The sequence below is a fragment of the Micromesistius poutassou genome, assembly GCF_964030765.1.
Source record: "Micromesistius poutassou genome assembly, chromosome: 24".
In the NCBI taxonomy this organism is placed as follows: Eukaryota; Metazoa; Chordata; class Actinopteri; order Gadiformes; family Gadidae; genus Micromesistius; species Micromesistius poutassou.
Genome location: NC_140294.1, coordinates 5,825,965 through 5,848,775, shown reverse-complemented (window position 1 = coordinate 5,848,775; position 22,811 = coordinate 5,825,965). Strand labels below are relative to the sequence as shown.

General features: G+C 44.9%; 1 protein-coding gene across 3 annotated transcripts in view; it reads right to left on the bottom strand.

Moving 5' to 3' along the window:
* Positions 1–22,811, bottom strand: part of LOC311369515 (NLR family CARD domain-containing protein 3-like) — an 88,094-nt gene that overhangs the window by 5,745 nt on the left and 59,538 nt on the right. The window contains exons 1-7 of one of the 3 annotated variants that reach the window (XM_084487718.1): positions 15,708–15,863; positions 12,916–13,012; positions 12,657–12,776; positions 10,135–10,235; positions 7,555–9,391; positions 5,436–5,609; positions 3,043–3,216 (exon numbers count right to left, since the gene is read on the bottom strand). In XM_084487718.1, the coding sequence (XP_084343844.1) occupies positions 3,043–3,216; positions 5,436–5,609; positions 7,555–9,391; positions 10,135–10,235; positions 12,657–12,776; positions 12,916–12,998 (2,489 nt within the window). In that variant the 5' untranslated portion in view covers positions 12,999–13,012; positions 15,708–15,863. Of the gene's footprint in view, positions 1–3,042; positions 3,217–5,435; positions 5,610–7,554; positions 9,392–10,134; positions 10,236–12,656; positions 12,777–12,915; positions 13,013–15,707; positions 15,864–22,811 lie in introns of those variants that run through there. The other 2 variants (XM_084487719.1, XM_084487720.1) reach the window with 2 other exon arrangements.

The window sequence follows — 22,811 nt, the reverse complement described above, 5'->3', positions numbered from 1 at the left end:
CGTCTCTAAGCAAAGCAGCGAGCTCCAGAATAAATGTGACGCAAGGCAGGACCACTCTGAGCCACAACGTTTATTCAGATCAACAAAGCATACGTACAGGTTGTTCAAGGGAACATAACGCCCCTGACTAGTTATTTCAGTAAAGTAAACAAGCAGAAAACACGGTTATAATAAGAATACATATATGACACAATCACTAACGGGGATTCATTCATAAAACGACATGGGAGGGACACCTATAACCGTGTCAGATATAGAGGTAGAGATTGTCCGAACACATTGATAAGTTACATGATACATGGCACAAATCCCAACAAACAGAGAAAGACTATTACTTTTGGAATAAACTTTGGATATATCGCTTTTCTGAGTGGCCGCTTACATTTAGGGCATTTAGCAAACGCTTTTATCCAAAGCGACTTACAATAAGTACATTTGTCAGAAGAAAGAGAAACAATATATCGCTGAGGGTAGCCTACAGTAGCCTAAGGATGTTCATAGCACCTCTGATGTGCTGCTTTTCCCAGTTTCTCTTTCCCAACAGAAACGGGTTCTGTCAGGTCATCTGTTAAACTTTTAGAGACTTTTAGACTTTTAGAATTGCACAGCGGATGAAGAAATGGTTTGGTGAGGTCGATATTGATTGAAGCTTACCAGAACATGGCCATTTCTATCCATTCTAACCCTACTGAAATAACTAGTCAGGGGCGTTATGATCCCTTGAACAACCTGTACGTATGCTTTGTTGATCTGAATAAACGTTGTGGCTCAGAGTGATTCTGCTTTGCGTCACATTGATTCTCGAGCTCGCTGCTTTGCTTAGAGACGACACCACATCAGGCGACCGAAATGATAGCGAAAGAGCGCATAACAGTGTTTTTATCTGGATTGTAAGCAGTCGAGGGAAACACAACATTAGGTTTTGAATAACTGGCGTAATGGCCTCTTCTTTTTGGAAACAAGACAAATACCATGGTCTATAATAACATGGACAGTCGGGTCACAAGTTGATCTGGCTGCCTCCTGCTCTTAGGAAGAAGACTAGTTGTGGTTTTTAGTACTGCAGGTGATAAACTCATATAGCTCAACGGCACAATGGGTTGGAATCTCAACTTGAAATATTTTTCCCCCGCAATGATATGAGTTCGAATCCCATATTTATTATTAGAAAAACACATTCATTTTCCATTTATTTTGGCTCAAAATGGTTCTACGTGACACGTTTTCTTCCAATTAGATTCCAAATAAGAACGAGATGGGTATGTTTTTGACATTTTATTGTTAACAAATCGAAGAGGCATTCGCAAGGACAGCTACGAGTCTTTTCCCGATTTCCAACAGCTGCCGTAGCCACGACAACAAGCGACGCATTCGGCGGATGGTCACCAGTTAACACGGTCACCATTTGAACCGAAACACCGGGCCGTCCATATGGGCAGGAGGGGCGGCGAACTACTTGCAAAAGCATGCTCCCAAAAAGATAGTTTGTAAATCATTGCTCCAAGTCTATTTTTAATAACGTGATCGTCACATTAACTATCTATAGTCTCTGTAGGCTTTCAGACTATTGTTGGTCTGTTGACATCACGTTTTGGATGATGGTGGACGTGGTGGGCGGCGGTTCTAGCTGAGTTTAACGTCTCATGTTGGGGCAGCTCAGCGACCGCGTTCCTCCGTATGTTGATCACATAACCCTGCAGGCTGCAATAAGGATTTCAATCCCCTAACAGTGGACCCCCGTCCCCCCCTTGTCCGTTACGGAGACCCAGAGGTGAACTGTTCCCCCCCCCTCCCCTTTCCCCTTCTCACTAGTGGTGGATTTCATGATTCGTTTGAATTAATTAGTTCACGTCGGTCAGTTCGCCAAGAAGAGTCGTTCGTTCGTTCGTTCATTCATTCGCATTTCCGGTAGCGGTGAATCATGATTCTCAGTCACTGAGTCGGTCAGACTCGGCTCCTCCCTCGTTCTCATTCTCAAACGAATCACGATCGTGCAATGGTGCAAACGGTCATCAATCAACACAACATTAACTACGTTCCTTTTAGCTGAGGAGTGCTTCATGTTCGGAATCGGGATGTTGTTGCCCGGCTGACTCTCGTGACTTCTCAGTCCTCGAGTCTTCACCGCTAAACACAGTCAGTGAACGAACGGCGACTCGCGAGTCAGCGCGACTCAGCGACTAGTGGGTGGAGCTGGGAGTCGAGCCTCGGAGAACGAACGAGACGAACGACGACGAACGAGAGCGGCGAATCAGGTTGGTTGGTTCGTTTTAAAGAGTTGTTCGTTCAAACTGATTTGTTTGCGAACGAGCCACCACTACTTCTCATACAGCTTCTCTGACGGCACCTTCTCAGCGAGCAGGGCGCCTGCAGCCGGAGGGGGCGCCAATATGCCAACTCCCCCCACAGTGATATGAGAGATAATAGAAAACGGGTGGCTTAAATCAAGTGATCTGATTGGTTCCCAACTGTTGTATAATGAGCGTATACACACAGCTATGACACCCGTTCAGTTTATAGAGTTCAGTATCACTCCGCGCCTAACTTGAACTGTTGTTTATGTATATATAAAAGCAATAGCATAGTTCACTGAAGCCTAAAAATATGTTGATTGCTGGAGAGGGTGGAAATGTTGTAAAGCAATAGGCACACGGTGAGTGAACTCGATAGTAGGCTAAATTGCCGGCGAACCGAGCTATGAAGCTCGCTTTTTCAAAATTGAGGGGGTCTATGACTTTCATTTCGCCATACTTACGTAACCGTTTTATAAAAGCAATAGATCACTTCAGTCAGTGAAATGTTCTCATTATACCACAGTTAAGGGGCGTTGTCCGTCCCGACGTGCAGCGGAGGGACGGACAACGCCCCTTAACTGTGGTATAATGAGTACATTTCACAGCCTGTCGTGATCTATTGCTTAAATAGAAAACCGCTTCGCAAGCAAGGATGATTTTTTTTTTCTTGTGTACTCGTGCACATGTGTCATCCCACCCTCTGTCCCTCCCCCCCTCTGTAAGTGTTTGACCGTTGAGTAAAACTGACCTGAGAGTTTCCAGTGTACAGTGTGGACTCCCCAGTCCAGCAGAGAGCAGCTTCACTCCTGAATCCTGCAGATCATTGGTACTCAGGTCCAGCTCTCTCAGATGGGAGGGGTTGGAGCTCCGAGCTGAGGCCAGAGAAGCACAGCCTTCCTGTGTGACCAGGCAGCCAGACAACCTACACACACACACACACACACACACACACACACACACACACACACACGTGTGGGAACTATTACTTTTCTGGAGGTAAATCTTTTCAACGTCCTCTGATGTGGAACTTAACTGTTTGATCATTCAAACTGTAAAGTTTTAGAGTAGAGTAAAAAACAACTAAAGGGTAAAGGGGTGCACATTCTTTACCATCTTTCACCTCAAACCTAAAATGCAAACACTAGATTTTAGTGGAACTTCAACGGGGAATAAAGACTAACTAGACAGAAAACCACACTCAACACACCAACAGTAATTGTTTTTTTTCATTTAGGCGATTCATTTTTCAGTGACCCAGGAGGTGCTGGAACATGTTCCGGCGTGTTCCGGCTCAAATGAAGCACTGCCCCCTATGCATTCAAAACATTAACTTAAACCTTTTTAAAGTGAGTGAATCTGTTCACATGAATGGACACAGATGGATGGTAGGCAGTGGCGGTTCTACATTGAATTACACCCCGGGCGAGACCCCCTCCGAGCGCCCCCCCCCTCTCTATTGCAAGAAATTCGAGGTGTGCCTGACTTGAGCCACTCATTCCATTAGAGTGTTGCTCTGTACCGGGCCGTCCATATGGGCAGGAGGGGCGGCGAACTACTTGCAAAAGCATGCTCCCAAAAAGATAGTTTGTAAATCATTGCTCCAAGTCTATTTTTAATAACGTGATCGTCACATTAACTATCTATAGTCTCTGTAGGCTTTCAGACTATTGTTGGTCTGTTGACATCACGTTTTGGATGATGGTGGACGTGGTGGGCGGCGGTTCTAGCTGAGTTTAACGTCTCATGTTGGGGCAGCTCAGCGACCGCGTTCCTCCGTATGTTGATCACATAACCCTGCAGGCTGCAATAAGGATTTCAATCCGCTAACAGTGGACCCCCATCCCCCCCTTGTCCGTTATGGAGACCCAGAGGTGAACTGTCCCCCCCCCTCCCCTTTCCCCTTCTCACTAGTGGTGGATTTCATGATTCGTTAGAATTAATTAGTTCACGTCGGTCAGTTCGCCAAGAAGAGTCGTTAGTTCGTTCGTTCATTCATTCGCATTTCCGGTAGCGGTGAATCATGATTCTCAGTCACTGAGTCGGTCAGACTCGGCTCCTCCCTCGTTCTCATTCTCAAACGAATCACAATCGTGCGATGGTGCAAACGGTCATCAATCAACACAACATTAACTAAGTTCCTTTTAGCTGAGGAGCGCTTCATGTTCAGAATCGGGATGTTGTTGCCCGGCTGACTCTCGTGACTTCTCAGTCCTCGAGTCTTCACCCCTAAACACAGTCAGTGAATGAACGGCGACTCGCGAGTCAGTGCGACTCAGCGACTAGTGGGTGGAGCTGGGAGTCGAGCCTCGGAGAACGAACGAGACGAACGACGACGAACGAGAGCGGCGAATCAGGTTGGTTGGTTCGTTTTAAAGAGTTGTTCGTTCAAACTGATTTGTTTGCGAACGAGCCACCACTACTACTCATACAGCTTCTCTGACGGCACCTTCTCAGCGAGCAGGGCGCCTGCAGCCAGAGGGGGCGCCAATATGCCAACTCCCCCCACAGTGATATGAGAGATAATAGAAAACGGGTGGCTTAAATCAAGTGATCTGATTGGTTCCCAACTGTTGTATAATGAGCGTATACACACAGCTATGACACCCGTTCAGTTTATAGAGTTCAGTATCACTCCGCGCCTAACTTGAACTGTTGTTTATTTATATATAAAAGCAATAGCATAGTTCACTGAAGCCTAAAAATATGTTGATTGCTGGAGAGGGTGGAAATGTTGTAAAGCAATAGGCACACGGTGAGTGAACTCGATAGTAGGCTAAATTGCCGGCGAACCAAGCTACCAAGCTCGCTTTTTCAAAATTGAGGGTGTCTATGACTTTCATTTCGCCATACTTACGTAACCGTTTTATAAAAGCAATAAATCACTTCAGTCAGTGAAATGTTCTCATTATACCACAGTTAAGGGGCGTTGTCCGTCCCAACGTGCAGTGGAGGGACGGACAACGCCCCTTATCTGTGGTATAATGAGAACATTTCACAGCCTGTCGTGATCTATTGCTTAAATAGAAAACCGCTTCGCGGCACAGATGATTTTTTTTTTCTTGTGTACTCGTGCACATGTGTCATCCCGCCCTCTGTCCCTCCCCCCCCTCTGTAAGTGTTTGACCATTGAGTAAAACTGACCTGAGAGTTTCCAGTGTACAGTGTGGACTCCCCAGTCCAGCAGAGAGCAGCTTCACTCCTGAATCCTGCAGATCATTGGTACTCAGGTCCAGCTCTCTCAGACTAGAGGAGTTGGAGCTGAGAACTGAGGCCAGAGCTTCACAGCATCTCTCTGACAGATCACAGCCATCCAGCCTTCACACACACAATAAACACAACATGTTAGGAACTGGGATTAAAATATTTTACATCTTTTACATAAAAGGACGTGTTGAAAACTTTAATTAGAGATGTTTTATTAATTGAAATACATTCAATCCATAAATGTTAATTTAATTATCTGTGTAACTTTTACTTTTAACATAATTAAGTTATTGTCTTCATCTTTATTAGAAAAGTGTTTTTAGTTTAACTAATGTTTAAAACATTGGATATTTAAATGTAGTATATGCTACATCCTACCTCCTAAGCTAGAGCAATTTGATTGGTTCACTATCTCTGGATATCGGACAATATCCCGAGATTGAGATCTCAAACTCGGGATATTGGGGAGCGTGTAACGGTCGTCTCGTCACACTAATAAAAACAAATAAACCGCTCATAAAAACAAATAAATCCCGGCAAAAAGTGTAATGTTTGTAATGTGTTTATTTTTGGAGTGTTCACGTGTAGTTTATATAAAACAATGATTCACCTCAGGCTCTGTGAATAGTCCAAATGTATTAGCCCCTGCTATAAACAATCTAGCCCCCCGTAGCTCCCCAATCATAATTCTTTGGCGCTGCTACTGGTTACAAATAATAAGTAAATGTTTAAATATCATTTAGCTGGGCGATCTCTACAGAGAATAAAGTCCTCTCCTCCTTTGTCTCCTCCCTCTCTCACTCGTGACCTCTCACCTTTCCCCCAGATGACCCTGAAGTCTCTGTATCAACGCATCCTATTGGTTAAACCCAAAGCGTCCATATAACCAAACTACTGAACAAGGTTAAACGTTTTAAAATAGTGGGTCACCTTTTATTAATAACCTCATCAAAAACTATTTATTTATACTTATAGCAACATATTTAAATACAGGTGCATTTAATTATTGATAAACAATTATTATTCATTCTTTAATTATTATTTCATAATGAATAGAGCTTTTGAGTTTGACTTTTCACCCTGGTTACACAATATGACGTTGTGTATATTGAGATGTTATAAGATAACCTCAAAAGATGTTTTCTATGTTATCATAACTTTTATATTCTACTATTATGTATGTTTTCGTTGTGTGTACTCCCTCCGTCCCTCCCCCCTCCGTCCCTCCCCCCTCCGTCTCCGTCCCTCTCCCCCCTCTGTCCCTCCTCTGTCCCTCTCCCCCCTCTGTCCCTCTCCCCCCTCCGTCCCTCTCCCCCCTGCGTCTCCGTCCCTCTCCCCCCTCTGTCCCTCTCCCCCCTCTGTCCCTCTCCCCCCTCCGTCCCTCTCCCCCCTCTGTCCCTCTCCCCCCTGCGTCTCTGTCCCTCCCCCCCTCTCTCCCTCCCCCCTCTCCCCCTTCTGTCTTCCCCTAAAAGTAATAAAGTGTAATCTTGTTTATTTGTTCACGTGTAGTTTATATAAAACAATGATTCACCTCAGGCTCTGTGAATAGTGAATCTGTGAACACTATTCACTTCGCCTTCGGCGAATAACTGTTAATTATTATAATTTATTTTTTATGATTGTTATGATTGGGGAGTTTGTTAAATAAACAAATCATTACTGCTTTTATATCATAGTATTAATTATTTTGTGTTGTGCATAATATAATACATTATCACTGAACGTACAGAGATGTTATTATAACTTTTATTTTCTAGTTTTATGTATATTATCTTGTGTGTATTGTTATACATGTTATTAGTGAACTTACAGATATGATTTGTATTTTATTATACCTTTTATATTCTAGTATATAATATAATATATATATATTATGTTAAATTTTATGTATATAGTGTTGTGTGTATTGTAATACATGTTATTAGTGAACTTACAGAGATGTTTTGTTAGTTATAATAACTTATATATTCTAGCATATATTATTATATATATATTATATTATATTTTATGTATATAGTGTTGTGTGTATTGTAATACATGTTATTAGTGAACTCACAGAGATGTTTTGGAGGCTTTGACCACTGGCAGCAGCCTCAGAAGACCCTCCTCTGAAGCAGAGTATTTCTTCAGGTCAAACACGTCCAGCTCCTCTTCTGATGACAGTAAGATGAAGACCAGAGCTGACCACTGAGCAGGAGAGAGAGATTCTGTGGAGAGACTTCCTGATGTCAGGGACTGTTGGATCTCCTCCACTAGAGAACGGTCGTTCAGCTCATTCAGACAGTGGAACAGATTGATGCTTCTCTCTGGAGAGAGACCTCCATCTATCTTCTCCTTGATGTAAGACACTGTTTTCTCATTGGTATTTGAGCCACTTCCTATCAGTTTCAGCAGACTTTCTTTAATCTGAGTGATCAGTGATCTACTTCCTGTCTGTCTCAGCAGACCTCGTAGGAGAATCTGATTGGTCTCCAGAGAGAGGCCCAGGAGGAAGCGGAGGAACAAGTCCAGGTGTCCGTTCTCACTCTGTAAGGCCTTGTCCACAGCACTCTGGTAGAGGAGGAGAAGTTTATCTTCCCCAGAGTTTGGTTGTTCTTCTGAGAGCAGATTGACCCCAGTGTCTATGAAGTGCTTAAAGACATAAAGGGCAGCCAGAAACTCCTGGAGGCTCAGATGGACAAAGCAGAACACCTTGTCCTGGTACAGCCCACACTCCTCTCTAAAGATCTGGGTGAACACTCCTGAGTACACTGAGGCTGCTCTGATATCGATGCCACACGCTGCCAGATCTGACTCGTAGAAGATCAGGTTGCCATTCTCCAGCTGTTTAAAAGCCAGTTTTCCCAGAGAAACAATGATCTCCTTGCTCTCTGAACTCCAGTCTGGATCTGTTTCAGCTCTGCCATGATACTTCCTGTCCCCCAGTATGGACTGAACCCTCAGGAAGTGGCTGTACATCTGAGTCACGGTCTTGGGCATCTCTTCTTCTCTCTGGGATGTTTTGAAGCAGTCCTCCAGAACTGTAGCAGTGATCCAACAGAAGACTGGAATGTGACACATGATGTGGAGGCTTCGTGATTTCTTGATGTGGGAGATGATTGTGCTGGCCAGCGTCTCCTCTCTGAATCTCTTCCTGAAGTACTCCTCCTTCTGTGGGTCGGTGAACCCTCTCACCTCTGTCACCATGCCAACACACTCAGCAGGGATCTGATTGGCTGCCGCAGGGCGTGTGGTTATCCAGATGCGAGCGGAGGGAAGCAGGTCGCCCCTGATGAGGTTTGTCAGCAGCACGTCCACCGAGGTGGACTTTGTGACATCAGTCCAGATCGGGTTTCTCTGGAAGTCCAGAGGAAGTCGACACTCATCCAGACCATCCAAGATGAAGACAACTTGGAACCGGTCGTATCTGCAGATTCCTGCTTCTTTGGTCTCAATAAAGAAGTGATGAAGAAGTTCCACCAAGCTAAACTCTTTCCCTTTCAGTAAATTCAGCTCTCTGAAAGTGAGGAGAAATGTGAAGTCTATGTCGTGGTTAGTTTTGCCTTCAGCCCAGTCCAGAGTGAACTTGTGTGTTAAGACGGTTTTACCAATTCCGGCCACTCCAGTTGTCATTATTGTCCTGATTGGTTGATCTTTTCCAGGTAAGGGTTTAAAGATGTCCTCACATCTGATTGGTGTTTCCTCTAAGGCTGGTTTCCTGGAAGCTGTTTCAATCAGTCTGACCTCATGTTCCTGGTTGACCTCTCCACTGCCTCTCTCTGTGATGAAGATCTCTGTGTAGAAGTCCTTCAGAGGTGTTGAATGTCCTGCTTTAGCGATTCCCTCAAACACACGCCTGTACTTATTCTCCAAACTAGACTTGATTTTATGTTGGCACTCGACAGCATCAGATCCTAAAAGTGAAAACAACAGAAGACATCAGTTAGTGGAAGGTGACATCAGTGGAAACAGGTCAATATTTCCTGTTAAATTATCAACTCAATGGTATTTAGTGGCTTCATAACTTGTGGTCGGAGAAGCTGGTTGTGACAAGGACTGCATGTTACAGATTCAAAATGTTCAGGACTATTATTTCCACAGCAGTATGATTGGTCTAATAATAGTAATAATGATGGTGAATCAGTCTAAAGTGACTTGTTATGCTGATATAACAAGATAGTGTTGCATCTATTCCACTGAGTTATTCTGCTGTTGATCTGCAGTATAATGTTTAACATTCTTTAACCTGATACCCCCATGATAACCCAACATATCTGGATCAAACCATTCAACCTGATAGACCCACAATAACCCTACATATCTGGATCAAACCATTCAACCTGATACCCCCACAATAACCCTACATATCTGGATCAAACCATTCAACCTGATACCCCCACAATAACCCTACATATCTGGATCAAACCATTTAACCTGATAGACCCACAATAACCCTACATATCTGGACCAAACCATTTAACCCCAAAGAGGAAAGAAGTCTCCACATTGAAGTTAAAAGTCATTCAGTCCGAAAAGAACAAATAAGAGTCTCATACTGCTCCTTAAAAATATAATTTCTCCTCTGTCTTCAAAGTAAGAGTCTCTTCTGCCCTTCAAAATAATAGTCTCCTCTGTCTTCAAAGTAAGAGTCTCTTACCGCCCCCCAGTGTGTGGGCCACTTCCTCCTGGTTCATCTCCTTCTCTGTTTGATGCTGCTGTACAGACTGAGCACTGGTAACCTTTGACCTCTCCTGGTGTCTGTGGAGCACACACACACACACACACACACACACACACACACACACACACACACACACACACACACACACACACACACACACACACACACACACACAGGATCTATTGTATTTTTCCTGACTTGTAAACATGGGTATCAGTAGAGTCTGATAACAACTAACTGGTCTGTTTTATCGTCTGAAACTCCAACCTCTCCTCTCTGGAGGGGCGTCCATCTTTAAGTTCAGGAGGATGACTCATAGAGCGGTCGCTCTTCATGGAGACACAGCTGGGTCCAGGGGAGTCTGCTCTCTGCTGCTGCGCTGGGCTTCAACACACACACACACACACACACACACACACACACACAGCTTTTAATCACACAGCAGTTTTGACACTGACAAGATAATTCTTCTGTTTTTAGGTGAGAGCATTTCACTTGTTTCCAGCTTTTAAGTCCGTAATTATCTATCTATATATTATAACTTGTTACTGAGATGTTATTACTGGCTCTGAGTAACCTAATGCTTTGAATTAGAATCACAGAATTATAAATCTGTTTCATCAACACTGACACACCAAACTGCTTTGTCAAAGTCTTATTTAGAAAACTCGATCAACAGTAACAGTACCTTTCAGTCAAGATGATAAGCAGAGTATCTTTTCATAGAATTCAAAGGCAAACCCATGTGTCTAGTTTGCTTAGAAACAATATCAGTCATGAAAGATTTCAACTTAAGTCTTCACTACTACAACTGCACTGACTATGATGCTAGTTGTTCACTTAATGTTGGCCCACTGTTTCAGTTTTGTGCATCATTGAATGATGATGTATGAGAGCCCTTTGCACTGAGAAAAATAAGAATCACCCATGTGGCTTTTAAAACAACACTTGTTGTGTTTGTCGTTTAACAAGAGTATAGACATGTTAAAAATGACATGTGAGCATAAAATATGAAATGAATGTATGTTGGTTGAATTAACATACATAGGCTATGAATCAGAACGATTTTTTAGGTAGTGGCCATCCCCAGAATGCACCAGAATACAGGAAATCACATCTACCAAATTCAACATCTTCTGGGGGAGGACCCCCAGACCCCCGCCCACGACTACGCCCCATCAACAACTTTCATCACCAGCCACCACTGATACAGACACATATCTACACATCATTTGTTCTTCTTTTTTATTCTTTTGTATCTTCTCTCATATCCGATTAGGTGAAGAGCGCGGTCATGTGACCTCTGATGGTGATGATGAAAATTGTGGCCCTCTTGATCATGAAAGCTGTCCATCCCTGAGTGACGTCAAAGTCACGTTACGATACGACTGTTCAACATGAGGTCACAGTGAGAGAAATCCCTCCTGTATCTGATTCAGGACCGCGTATGGAAGTGGCCCAAACCACAATTGAACAGACCTGATTCCGTGTGATTTGTGCTGTTCACACTGTTCTGAATGAAATCGGATCGGAGTCACCTTTGAGCAAAACAATCTGGCAACTCTTGCTTGCAGAGTGACGAGGCCAATCACAGCCTTTCACTACCATAACATGTCCCGCCTCCGCCCCCCCGACCCTCCACCGCTGAAGAAGCCCCCCTCCATGTCTGACCGCTCACTCTCTAAGTCCTCACCTCTTCCCAATAGACGGATTTCCATCTTTAAACCGTTCAGGTATATCCATAGAGCGGTCACTCTTCATGGAGACACAGCTGGGTCCAGGGGAGTCTGCTCTCTGCTGCTGGACTCTTCTGGAAAAACAAGAACCAGGATCTATGGACGTTTGATAGAAGCTGTACCTTTATTGTTTTATGCAATGGATAGTTGCATTGTTATTCCCATGCCTTAGGGGGCGCTCTAACACACATGTTTAGTGCTACTTGTAACGTTGTTCTGGTGCGAGTGAATCAGAGTTAGAACGGATATCAACGTCTCCACCTGCGTTCTGTGTCACTCGGTTACTAACAAGTTATCCTTATATCATATAATGAACATAATATTTATGATCTCTGATGAATCCTCACCTCTTCTCAATAGACTGATTTCCATCTTTAAAGTTAATAGGTGGACGCATAGAGCGGTCACTCTTCATGGAGACACAGCTGGGTCCAGGGGAGTCTGCTCTCTGCTGCCTCCTTCTGAAAAACAAGAACCATCTGGAAGTTAGGATAGAAAGATCAAACTGATTCAATAAAAGCTGTTTGAAAGACGTTGAACCTTCTAACATTAAACCTGTAAAGTCTGCTACAAGTCGTCTGAATATTCATTTCATTCACACGATTCAAACAGCAGAATAAACGGCCTCAGCCATGAACCAATCCATCTCCAAGTGGTCCTGTGATTGGACGTTGGTATGTTCTGATTAACGATGGGCGGGCAGATCAAGATGATCCGTGGGCCGCCAGTTGAACAGCCCTGATGTATCGGCTGAATCCTCACCTTGTCTTAGAAGGTTGGTGATTTCCATCTTTAAACACTTCAGGTAGCTCCATAGAGCGGTCACTCTTCATGGAGACACTGCTGGGTCCAGGGGAGTCTGCTCTCTGCTGCTGCGCTGGGCTTCAACACACACACACACACCCACACACACCCACACACACACACACAGCTGTTACTCAGACTAATGATGGAGTCATGATGTTTCACTGCTGAGCTCTGAGATGGACAACAGTCACAGACAGAGAGATCCTCTTCTTACCTCTTAGCTTTGCTCCGGTGGCCATGTTCCCCAGACAGAGTGGTCTTAGAGGTAGGACCCCCCTCCTCTCTCTCCTCATCCATAGTCGACTGGAGACCTGGACACAAACACAACTCATCAATCACTTCATTTGCCTTCTGAACTTTAGCTGTTTATTGAGAGAGAAGATCATTGAGACTGCGTCACACTAAAGCGTTATGGACGTCATAGACCATCAATATGAACCCCACAACAACATACCCACACTGCCCTCACTACAGTACAGATGTGTACAGCACATGAGAACTGAGAGATGAGAATGAAACACCTTGGAGACTGTAACTGTGCTTAAACTACTGCACAAAGAAGATATACGATTGACTTCAAAAGTCACCATAGTACAACTAAAAGAAAAAGAAAAAAACGTTTGAATCATTTCTCCACTGGAACAAAGTCTGAAAGTTACTTTACTGAACCACAGATTGATTTAACATATAACATATAAATCAACTAGTGAAGCTCAACACATCGATAGGGTATCCTCTTATTATCGTGATATAATCGTTTATTTAGCATCAGGACAAGGCGTGACCAACAAGTCTCTTTCTCTCCCTCTAGGGCTCCAGCTGTGGTTTAAACCACAGAGTCTAGACCCGCAGGACCCCCCTGTGAAAGTGGTACAGTCCAGCAACCTGTTACTAGGAGGATTTATAAAACTGTAAATCCCAGTCGCTACGCACAAATATTTAACTTGTGATTTAAATATTAGGACATTCAAAGGACTTCTGTCTCGTCCTTCTTCTTTTTATTTTGAAAATCAAGACAAACTAATCACTTGAGCATTGAACGCAGTGTTCAATTTCTCTCTCCCCCGTACTTCTCTCTCTCTGTCTCTCTGTCTCTCTCTCTCTCTCTCTCTTTACTACACTACTTCCTACACATCCATTCTCTCAACTCTCAGGCTTTACTATGTCTCTGCTCTAAATACAAAAACGTGACCTTATTTCCTCTCAGTCTCCAACCGGTGACCTTTGGCGTGTTAGATGAACGTGATAACCACTACACTTCAGAAACTGAAGATTCATGAGCTAACAAGTGGGTAAAGAGTTAACTTGAAGCCGGGCGGAAACACAAAGTATTTAATAAAACAAACAAGGGCAGCCTCATTAAACATGGGCTATGAAGTTGTATCTTGCGCGTAATTATGGAGTAACTTAAAGTAGTCTGTCTGGTCATTTGACGTACACCAGCCTCATTAGTGTAAATCAACACTTGGTTTCCACAGTGTAGTGGCTATGACGTCAGCCTCAGGTCCCCAGTTCAAACCGGGCGGGAACGCTGTGGTTACATAACTAACAATAAAAACAATCATAGCACATACACCTGTTAATGAAGGGGTTAAAACAAACGGAAACCTGTTACGGCTACACAACGTCTGAGGTGGTCATTCATCACGTCCTTCTTTTCATTTTGAGCATCAAGACAAACAAATCACTTGAATATTGAACTCAGTGTTCAAATGACCACAGGTTAGTGAAGCACAACAGTGAAACATTAACTAACGTTGGATTTGTCTCAAGTAAACTCTGTTTTTAATTGATAAGCGATACACGTACACATTTCACAAGATGAGCTCATTATTATATACCAGTGAACTAAAACAATATAAACGGTAGTAAACTGGTTATTATTATATACCAGTAACCTAAAGACAATATAAACGGTAGTAAACTGGTCATTATTATATACCAGTGAACTAAAACAATATAAACGGTAGTAAACTGGTTATTATTATATACCAGTAACCTAAAGACAATATAAACGGTAGTAAACTGGTCATTATTATATACCAGTAACCTAAAGACAATATACACGGTAGTAAACTGGTCATTATTATATACCAGTAACCTAAAGACAATATACACGGTAGTAAACTGGTCATTATTATATACCAGTAACCTAAAGACAATATACACGGTAGTAAACTGGTCATTATTATATACCAGTGACCTAAAGACAATATAAACGGTAGTAAACTGGTTATTATTATATACCAGTAACCTAAAGACAATATACACGGTAGTAAACTGGTCATTATTATATACCAGTAACCTAAAGACAATATACACGGTAGTAAACTGGTCATTATTATATACCAGTAACCTAAAGACAATATAAACGGTAGTAAACTGGTTATTATTATATACCAGTAACCTAAAGACAATATACACGGTAGTAAACTGGTCATTATTATATACCAGTAACCTAAAGACAATGTAAACGGTAGTAAACTGGTTATTATTATATACCAGTAACCTAAAGACAATATAAACGGTAGTAAACTGGTCATTATTATATACCAGTGACCTAAAGACAATATAAACGGTAGTAAACTGGTCATTATTATATACCAGTGACCTAAAGACAATATAAACGGTAGTAAACTGGTCATTATTATATACCAGTAACCTAAAGACAATATACACGGTAGTAAACTGGTCATTATTATATACCAGTAACCTAAAGACAATATACACGGTAGTAAACTGGTCATTATTATATACCAGTAACCTAAAGACAATATACACGGTAGTAAACTGGTCATTATTATATACCAGTAACCTAAAGACAATATAAACGGTAGTAAACTGGTTATTATTATATACCAGTAACCTAAAGACAATATAAATGGTAGTAAACTGGTCATTATTATATACCAGTAACCTAAAGACAATATAAACGGTAGTAAACTGGTTATTATTATATACCAGTAACCTAAAGACAATATAAACGGTAGTAAACTGTCGACCTACCTTGTCGACTCCGTGATTAAAACGCGTCCCAGACGGTATGAAGTTATAAAAGTATAAATGTAAGGGAAGAAACAGAGGCTGAAGTGTTCCTAAAACAGTAAAAATGATTGAATGTATTAATTATTAATAGATTAAAGTGGATGTAGAGAAAGACTGATCTTCACGGCCGCTCACTGAGGAAGATGTTGATGATGATGATGATGATGAAGTTCAGATGAGGAAGTGGTTTGAACTTCTCAGGGAGGAAGCGATGTTACGTCAGAAGCACACACACACACACACACACACACACACACACACACACACACACATGCACACACGCGGGGACATGCACACGCACACACACAGACACACACTTACACTCACACACACACACACACGAGCTGGGAGTTGAGCAGTGGCGTTCTGCACAAGCGGGGGGCTTTTTGTGGTGAGTTTGTTAAACCATCGTCGATGACACGCGTTGACGCCCGCGTTGACGATGAGTGCAGGATGTTGTGTTCTTTGAGGAAGAAGGCCGCCGACACAGGATCTCTTTTAACTCACTTTATTTGTTCTAGGTTTTGGTCTATTAGGGATGAAGCAAAAGGAGAGGAATTGTATAATTCACGCGTGGAGCGACTCTTAGCTGGATATCTGACCGATGCGCTGCCTGTAGAGTTCCTGCCCTCTCCTGCTTGTGTGCACTCGATAGTACTTTGGCAGGCGTGGCCTCCATGACGTGTAAGGTGCTCTGATTGGCTAGTGTTGAGCGCCCGCCTCCTAGTGTATTATGTGTGCTGCCATCTTGTGGCTCTGTGCGGTTAATACAGCTTATATATATTTGGTCCTGTTCCCTGGTGGCTATGTGAGGATATTACAGCCTGTTGTTACATGTGCTGTCATTCGTCACAAGGAGCGTCTCTGCTTCCGCTGCGGTTGACTTTGGTCTGACCTGAGCAGCGTCTCTCAGATGAGAGGAGGCGGTTCTGGTGATCCTTCTCACACGGTGATCATAAGAAAGCACCGGGCCCAGCAGGACGCCCAGACTCTGGACCCAGCACCTCTGGGAGACAGCGGAGCCGTCACAGCGTGTCTGTGCTTCTTCTGATGACATGTTTCAAGCTCTCAACAGCTATGAATGGTTCCTTCTCCACATAGTGGACAACAGCATACGGCTTTGTGAGCTTATTTACCATCCCGCCCACTTCCAATCTAAACTCAATTCTTACCTGGTGTTCGAGAGATGCTTCAAGAGCCACCTCCAGAACGCCAGCTTGTCGACCTCGTGTCTCTGTGTTAGAAACTGCATGTGCATGTCACTCCACCGCACCTCCACAAGAGACGCCGAGTGGTGATTCAGTGTACTGGCTTGCTCCTCCCCCTTGCTCCTCCCACTATAAACAGAGGCCTAGTGAGGCCTCCCCCCCTTTGTCTCACCACTTCCTCACCATGAGTGAGTGTGTGAAGGTGTTTGCCGTGTGTCTTTTGAATTACCCTCAATGAAAGTTTCCTTTTACTTTTTGGAATACTGTTTGTCTTATAGATGATGTGATGGCTGATCTTTACTTTGTTACATTATATCATGAAGTACTGCAATGTCAAAGTATTTCATTTGATTTAAAGGCCATATTTATGTTTTTTAAGAGAGATATTATAACTTATCTCTTTCTCTGTCTAGAACGAGGGCAATCATCACGACCAAACCAGCTTTGCTTGTAAAATAAAGTCAAGTAAACGAATCCTTGCGTCCTGGTGGTTTGTGGCTCCAGTACGAACTGACTCTTCACTACACTCTGAATAAACCACGTGTTGAACATTTACCACTCCCAGTCAAACCTAGCCCAAACCACGACACCACAAAGGATGAAATGAGTTGTTCATCGCACCCCCCCCCCCTCAGCTCCCCGCCGTCAAGGCAACCAAACTAGAAGTATGTGGAGGGATTCTAATTCAAGCGACATGTAGCTCCGCCCTTCATGGAGGACCTGTTGAATGAGGGGGTGAGGGTTCAGAGACCCAGGCCGTGTCCGCCATGCCCTGGAATCCAGGAGCCGAAACCGGAGTCAAACCCCAGGGTTCAGATCCCACCGTCTTCGCCCAAACGGTCGGTGAACGTCGTTCCGCTCCGCTCCGAGCGCGCGGCTCGCTCTCTGGGCGGCGCTGAAGGGCCCGTGGGTACACTGGTGGACGTCAGGACCCAGGGACTCGGGCGGCCAGGTGTGTGTGGAGGTGTGGAGCTCTGTGTGGGCAGCTGTGGATCTCCAGGGGCTGTGGCGCATTTCACCCGCAACGTCTGACGCTTATAGCGCTCACAGACGACGACGGCGGCGGCCATGGACGCGTAGCGCCTGCCGTGGGTCGCAGCGCGGCCCTCTGCCCCTGAGAACTCTGCGCCCAAAGCGCTTTTAAAAAGAAACCTGAGGGGGGTTTGAACCCCCGCTGAAACAGCGGGCTGCTGGGTAATGAACTGCTGTGTCCTCGTGTCCGTTTGTGTTGGAGTCATCCCTCAACGGTGCACACTGAGGGATGTCACGCGTGTGTTTCTCTTCTTCACAGGGGTGAGGGTGTTGTGTTCATCTCCGACACATCGCCGACACACACAATGAAAAGTAAAAAAGACTTTCATCCGTCTTTCGGCAGCGTCTCCGTCGCCACGCGGGAAACAGACCTGACCCCCCGGTCAGAAGCGCCGGGTTCTGCTCTCGTTGAGGTGCTGCTTCGTCAGAGGAAACCCGTTCTACTGCAGAGCTTCGACCAGAAGCCCTGTTCCAACTGACCCTGGACCAGGGGCTGTGCGTCGCTCCTCTCGTCCACCTCTTCACCGTGACCCGGAGGAGAACCTGCCGCTGCCTGGTGACCCCGTGGACGGACCCTCCCTTCACCCTGGGAGGATGAAGCCCACCTTCCGCCCGTCTGTCGTGGCGGTGGACGGTGTGACGAGCCACGCTGGGGGACGACAGACCTTGAGCCGGGCGTTGAGGCCGTTCAGACCTCACGGTAGACGTCCATCAGTGATCCTGTGCAGCGCACTCTCCGCCTGAGGTGAGTTCAGCGGGAACGTCTCCCCCCCGACCGCCACCGAGCACCACCTGGTTCCGCGGCGCGTGAGACGTGACGGGCAGGCTGAGACCCTCAGCCCATCCAACGCCCCCCCCCGCCCCCCCCTCCCCCCCCAGCGCAGAAGAACTCTTCTCGGCGAGCTCAGGAAGACGCCGCCCCGGCCTGGCACGGCGCCACGCTGGGAGCCAGAGTCTGGGGCGGGCCTGAAGGTGAGGATGAAGTACGGGACGCACACGGAGCTCCAGGGCTCCAGCCAACAGCTGCACTCTTTACTCACTCCCCACCTGGTGGTCCGTCCACTGGCAGACCCCTCCCTGTGGAGGAGACGGACCCCCCCAGGGAGGGGGAGAGGGGGGAGACGGACCCCCACAGTGTGGGGGAGGGCTGGGGGGGGGTAGACGGACCCCCCCAGGGAGGGGGAGAGGGGGGGGGGGGGGGGAGACAGAGCATGCACGCACGGACACACACACACACACACACACACACACCCCACACACACACCTACAAATACACACACGCGCACACACACGCACACACACTGCCTGTCCGTGGTCGTATCTCGTAGAGAGGACCCACTTGTCCACACAACAGATTGTGTTTGACTCAACATGGCCGCTCTGACGGCCGTATCAGAAAGACTTCACCGCAGCGACTCAAGTGCCGCCCAAGTGCCCACGAACAAACCAGACCGATCCACGGGGTGTACTGGTCCTGGAGCTCCTCTTCCACTGTACCCCAGGCCTGGACTGGGACAAACCAGACCGATCCACGGGGTGTACTGGTCCTGGAGCTCCTCTTCCACTGTACCCCAGGCCTGGACTGGGACAAACCAGACCGATCCACGGGGTGTACTGGTCCTGGAGCTCCTCTTCCACTGTACCCCAGGCCTGGACTGGGACAAAAATTCAGCCCTGGACTTTTTGGTCCAGACTGGCCCACCACAATCCGCGTGCAGATACTGTGCCAACGCGGCCCGTTGATGTACTGTACATATAATCACACAAGCCCTTAATAACACGACTATACTGAATAATATCCCTTTATATTCTGGAGCCTTGAATAGAATAAATGATGACTACACAGTGTTAACACAGTTAATCAGTGTTTTATTAGTTTTAACTGTATAATGTGAAAGGGGTCGTTGTCTCCTTGTCTCTTATTTGATGTAATTTAATCTGAAAATTTCCATAAATAAAGTGCTCAAAAAAAAAAAAATAATAAAGGACAATAAACCATAAACACTGACTTAAAAAATATATAAAGCATATTTGAACAAATCGGACTGTGTATTGATACTTAAAACACTTTAACTCTGGTGACCTGATTTGGGGGATGTAATTATAGGTCAAAATTGTGAAAATAGCAGATCTACATGCTCAAACAACACCACATTGCAACATGTGAGTTTTAAGCTTGTAGATCTGCAAATGTATGGCATCCTTTGATAAAAACATAAAACAGTGGTTAATAAAAGCAACTACCGATTAATCAGGAGAGTATATTATTTCCCAACACTTTAGATAACTAGATTTAGTTGTAACACACCACACACTATGCAGATGTAAAGTTCATAGACAACGGTTCTGAACATTTAATGAGTGTTTATCCACAACGTGTTAGCTAGCACACACACCTGCTATCACCACCACCATTCTCCTCCTCCCCTCTCCTCCTCCTCCTCCCCTCTCCTCCTCCTCCTCCTCTCTCCTCCTCCCTCCCTCCTCCTCCTCCCCTCTCCTCCTCCTCCTCCCCTCTCCTCCTCCCTCCCTCCCTCCTCCTCCCCCTCCCCCTCCTCCTCCCCTCTTCTCCTCCTCCTCCTCCTCCTCCCCTCTCCTCTCTCCTCCTCCTCCCCTCTCCTCCTCCTCCTCCTCCTCTCTCCTCCTCCTCCTCTCTCCTCCTCCTCCTCCCCTCTCCTCCTAGGGCTAGGGCCGGGGAGTTAGGAGTGCGGCTGCGGGGCGGCTTCCCAGCGAGGGGCGCTCCGGTTCCGTCACTAACCGGAGGCCTCCAGAGTGCTGGACTGGCGTCTCCCTTCTCCCGTTGGCCTACCAGCACCCAAGCCTAGACCCTGGGGGAGGGTCCCGTATCCAGGGGGAGTTAAGTTGGAAACCGCTGTTCTGTGTGTGTGTGTGTGTGCGTGTGCGTGTGCATGTGTGTGTGTGTGTGTTTCCTTGACGTGGCTGTGGTGGGTTAGGGGGTCGCTTAGGCAGGTGGGGTGGGGTAACGCAGGCTCCTGTTAGGGATACAACTGACTTCCCTGCTTTTTAGAGCAGACCTCCTCAAAAACATTTCGTGCTCATGTGCACAAACGTTAATCTATTGAATCGTGTCCCAGAGCACGATTGTCTGACTTATTTCGTATTACACAGAACGAAATTCAAACCATAGCCTTTCAATTGGGATATTTTCTTCGACTATAGAAGGGGTGTGCGCAGATAGTACAGTGCACCCTTTAGCTATTTATGTGTCAAAACAACAAATGCATCAAAGGGTAAATGTAGTGTATTAGGGATACAACTGATTTCCCTGCTTTTAAGAGCAGACCTCCTCAAAAACATTTAGTGCTCATGCGCACAAACGTTAATTTATTGAATCGTGTCCCAGAGCACGATTGTCTGACTTTTTTTCGTACTGCCAAGAACGAAATGTTAACCCATACATTTTGGATCGGAGCGTTTTCGTATATGTATATAGAGCTGGTAAGTCCCGCCCCTTCCGCTAAACCCCAGTGGACCTCTAGGTTGAAAAATCATTAATGCAAGTGAATGTGAGAAAATAATTATTTTCTGGTCCCGTTTGAATTGTGCCATGAATGTCAACATATGTTGTCTGTGAATTTTTAATATAATCTTTCATATTAAGAGTTTGACAGTATATTAGCAGTTGTAGAAAAGACATAACGAGAAAGACCACGTCGCCGTGTTATGGGGTGACGTCACATAGGCGACATGTAGTCTTTTCCACCACTGCTAGCCGAAGAATCATACAATATACTGTCAAACTCTTAACATGAAAAATTATATAAAAAATGCACAGACAACATATGTTGACATTCATGGCACAATTCAAACGGGACCAGAAAATAATTATTTTCTCACATTCACTTGCATTAACGATCTTTCAACCTAGAGGTCCATGGTCTGGGGGAATACTCGATTCTATATATCGAGATATATATATAGAAAGATAGATATATATATGTGTATATATATATATATATGTGTATATATATATATATATAATCTCTCTCTAACGAGAATTTATACCGAGAAAGGATGTCATTATAACGCCAAGAAAATAAAGTCTATATGGTGTACTTATAATATTATAACAAAATAATATATATGTAATCACTAAACAATAGCTCTACTCCAAACCACAGCGCACTCGTTGCCATATTTGTTATTTATCGTTGTTGCCCTGGATACACTGCGTTGCCACCGCAATGACGCTGCTCTCGAGCGACATATAGCTAGGACTGCTAAACGTGCAAGCTAGTGCGCAATCGGTTCGGCGCATTCGGTTGTTGGCAGTCGATCTTCTATTCATATATATATATATATATATATATATATATATATATATATATATATAGGTCATTCTATACCTAATAACTGTTCTCTGTTGTGTTGCAATGGAAAAGTATGACCTGGACCTCCGTGACCCCCAGTGCACAGAAGGAAGACACCTTGCCATTGGGTTGATGCATGACCAAATCCTTGCTGAAGCCAAGGTAACAACTTTTTGTACATTAACTGAACATGAACTTGTACATGAAATGAATGTTTCAGAAACTCAGTCTAACACGATGTTGGACTTAAACACACAGAAGGCTGCGGAGGATGGCAAACGGGCATCGTCTGGAGGGGACTCACCACGGAGCTCCACCAAAAGGAGCAGAGGCGGCAAGGCCAGAGGGAGACGTGGAGGTCGTGCAGGCCGATGGAGCGGCCTAACTACAGGTTTGTTTATGTGCAAATTCTGATTAGTTTACTGTAATGACAAACAATTGCCCATTGTATTTCAGATGTTATGTAGAGTCCAATAATAGAAGAAATCATCAGC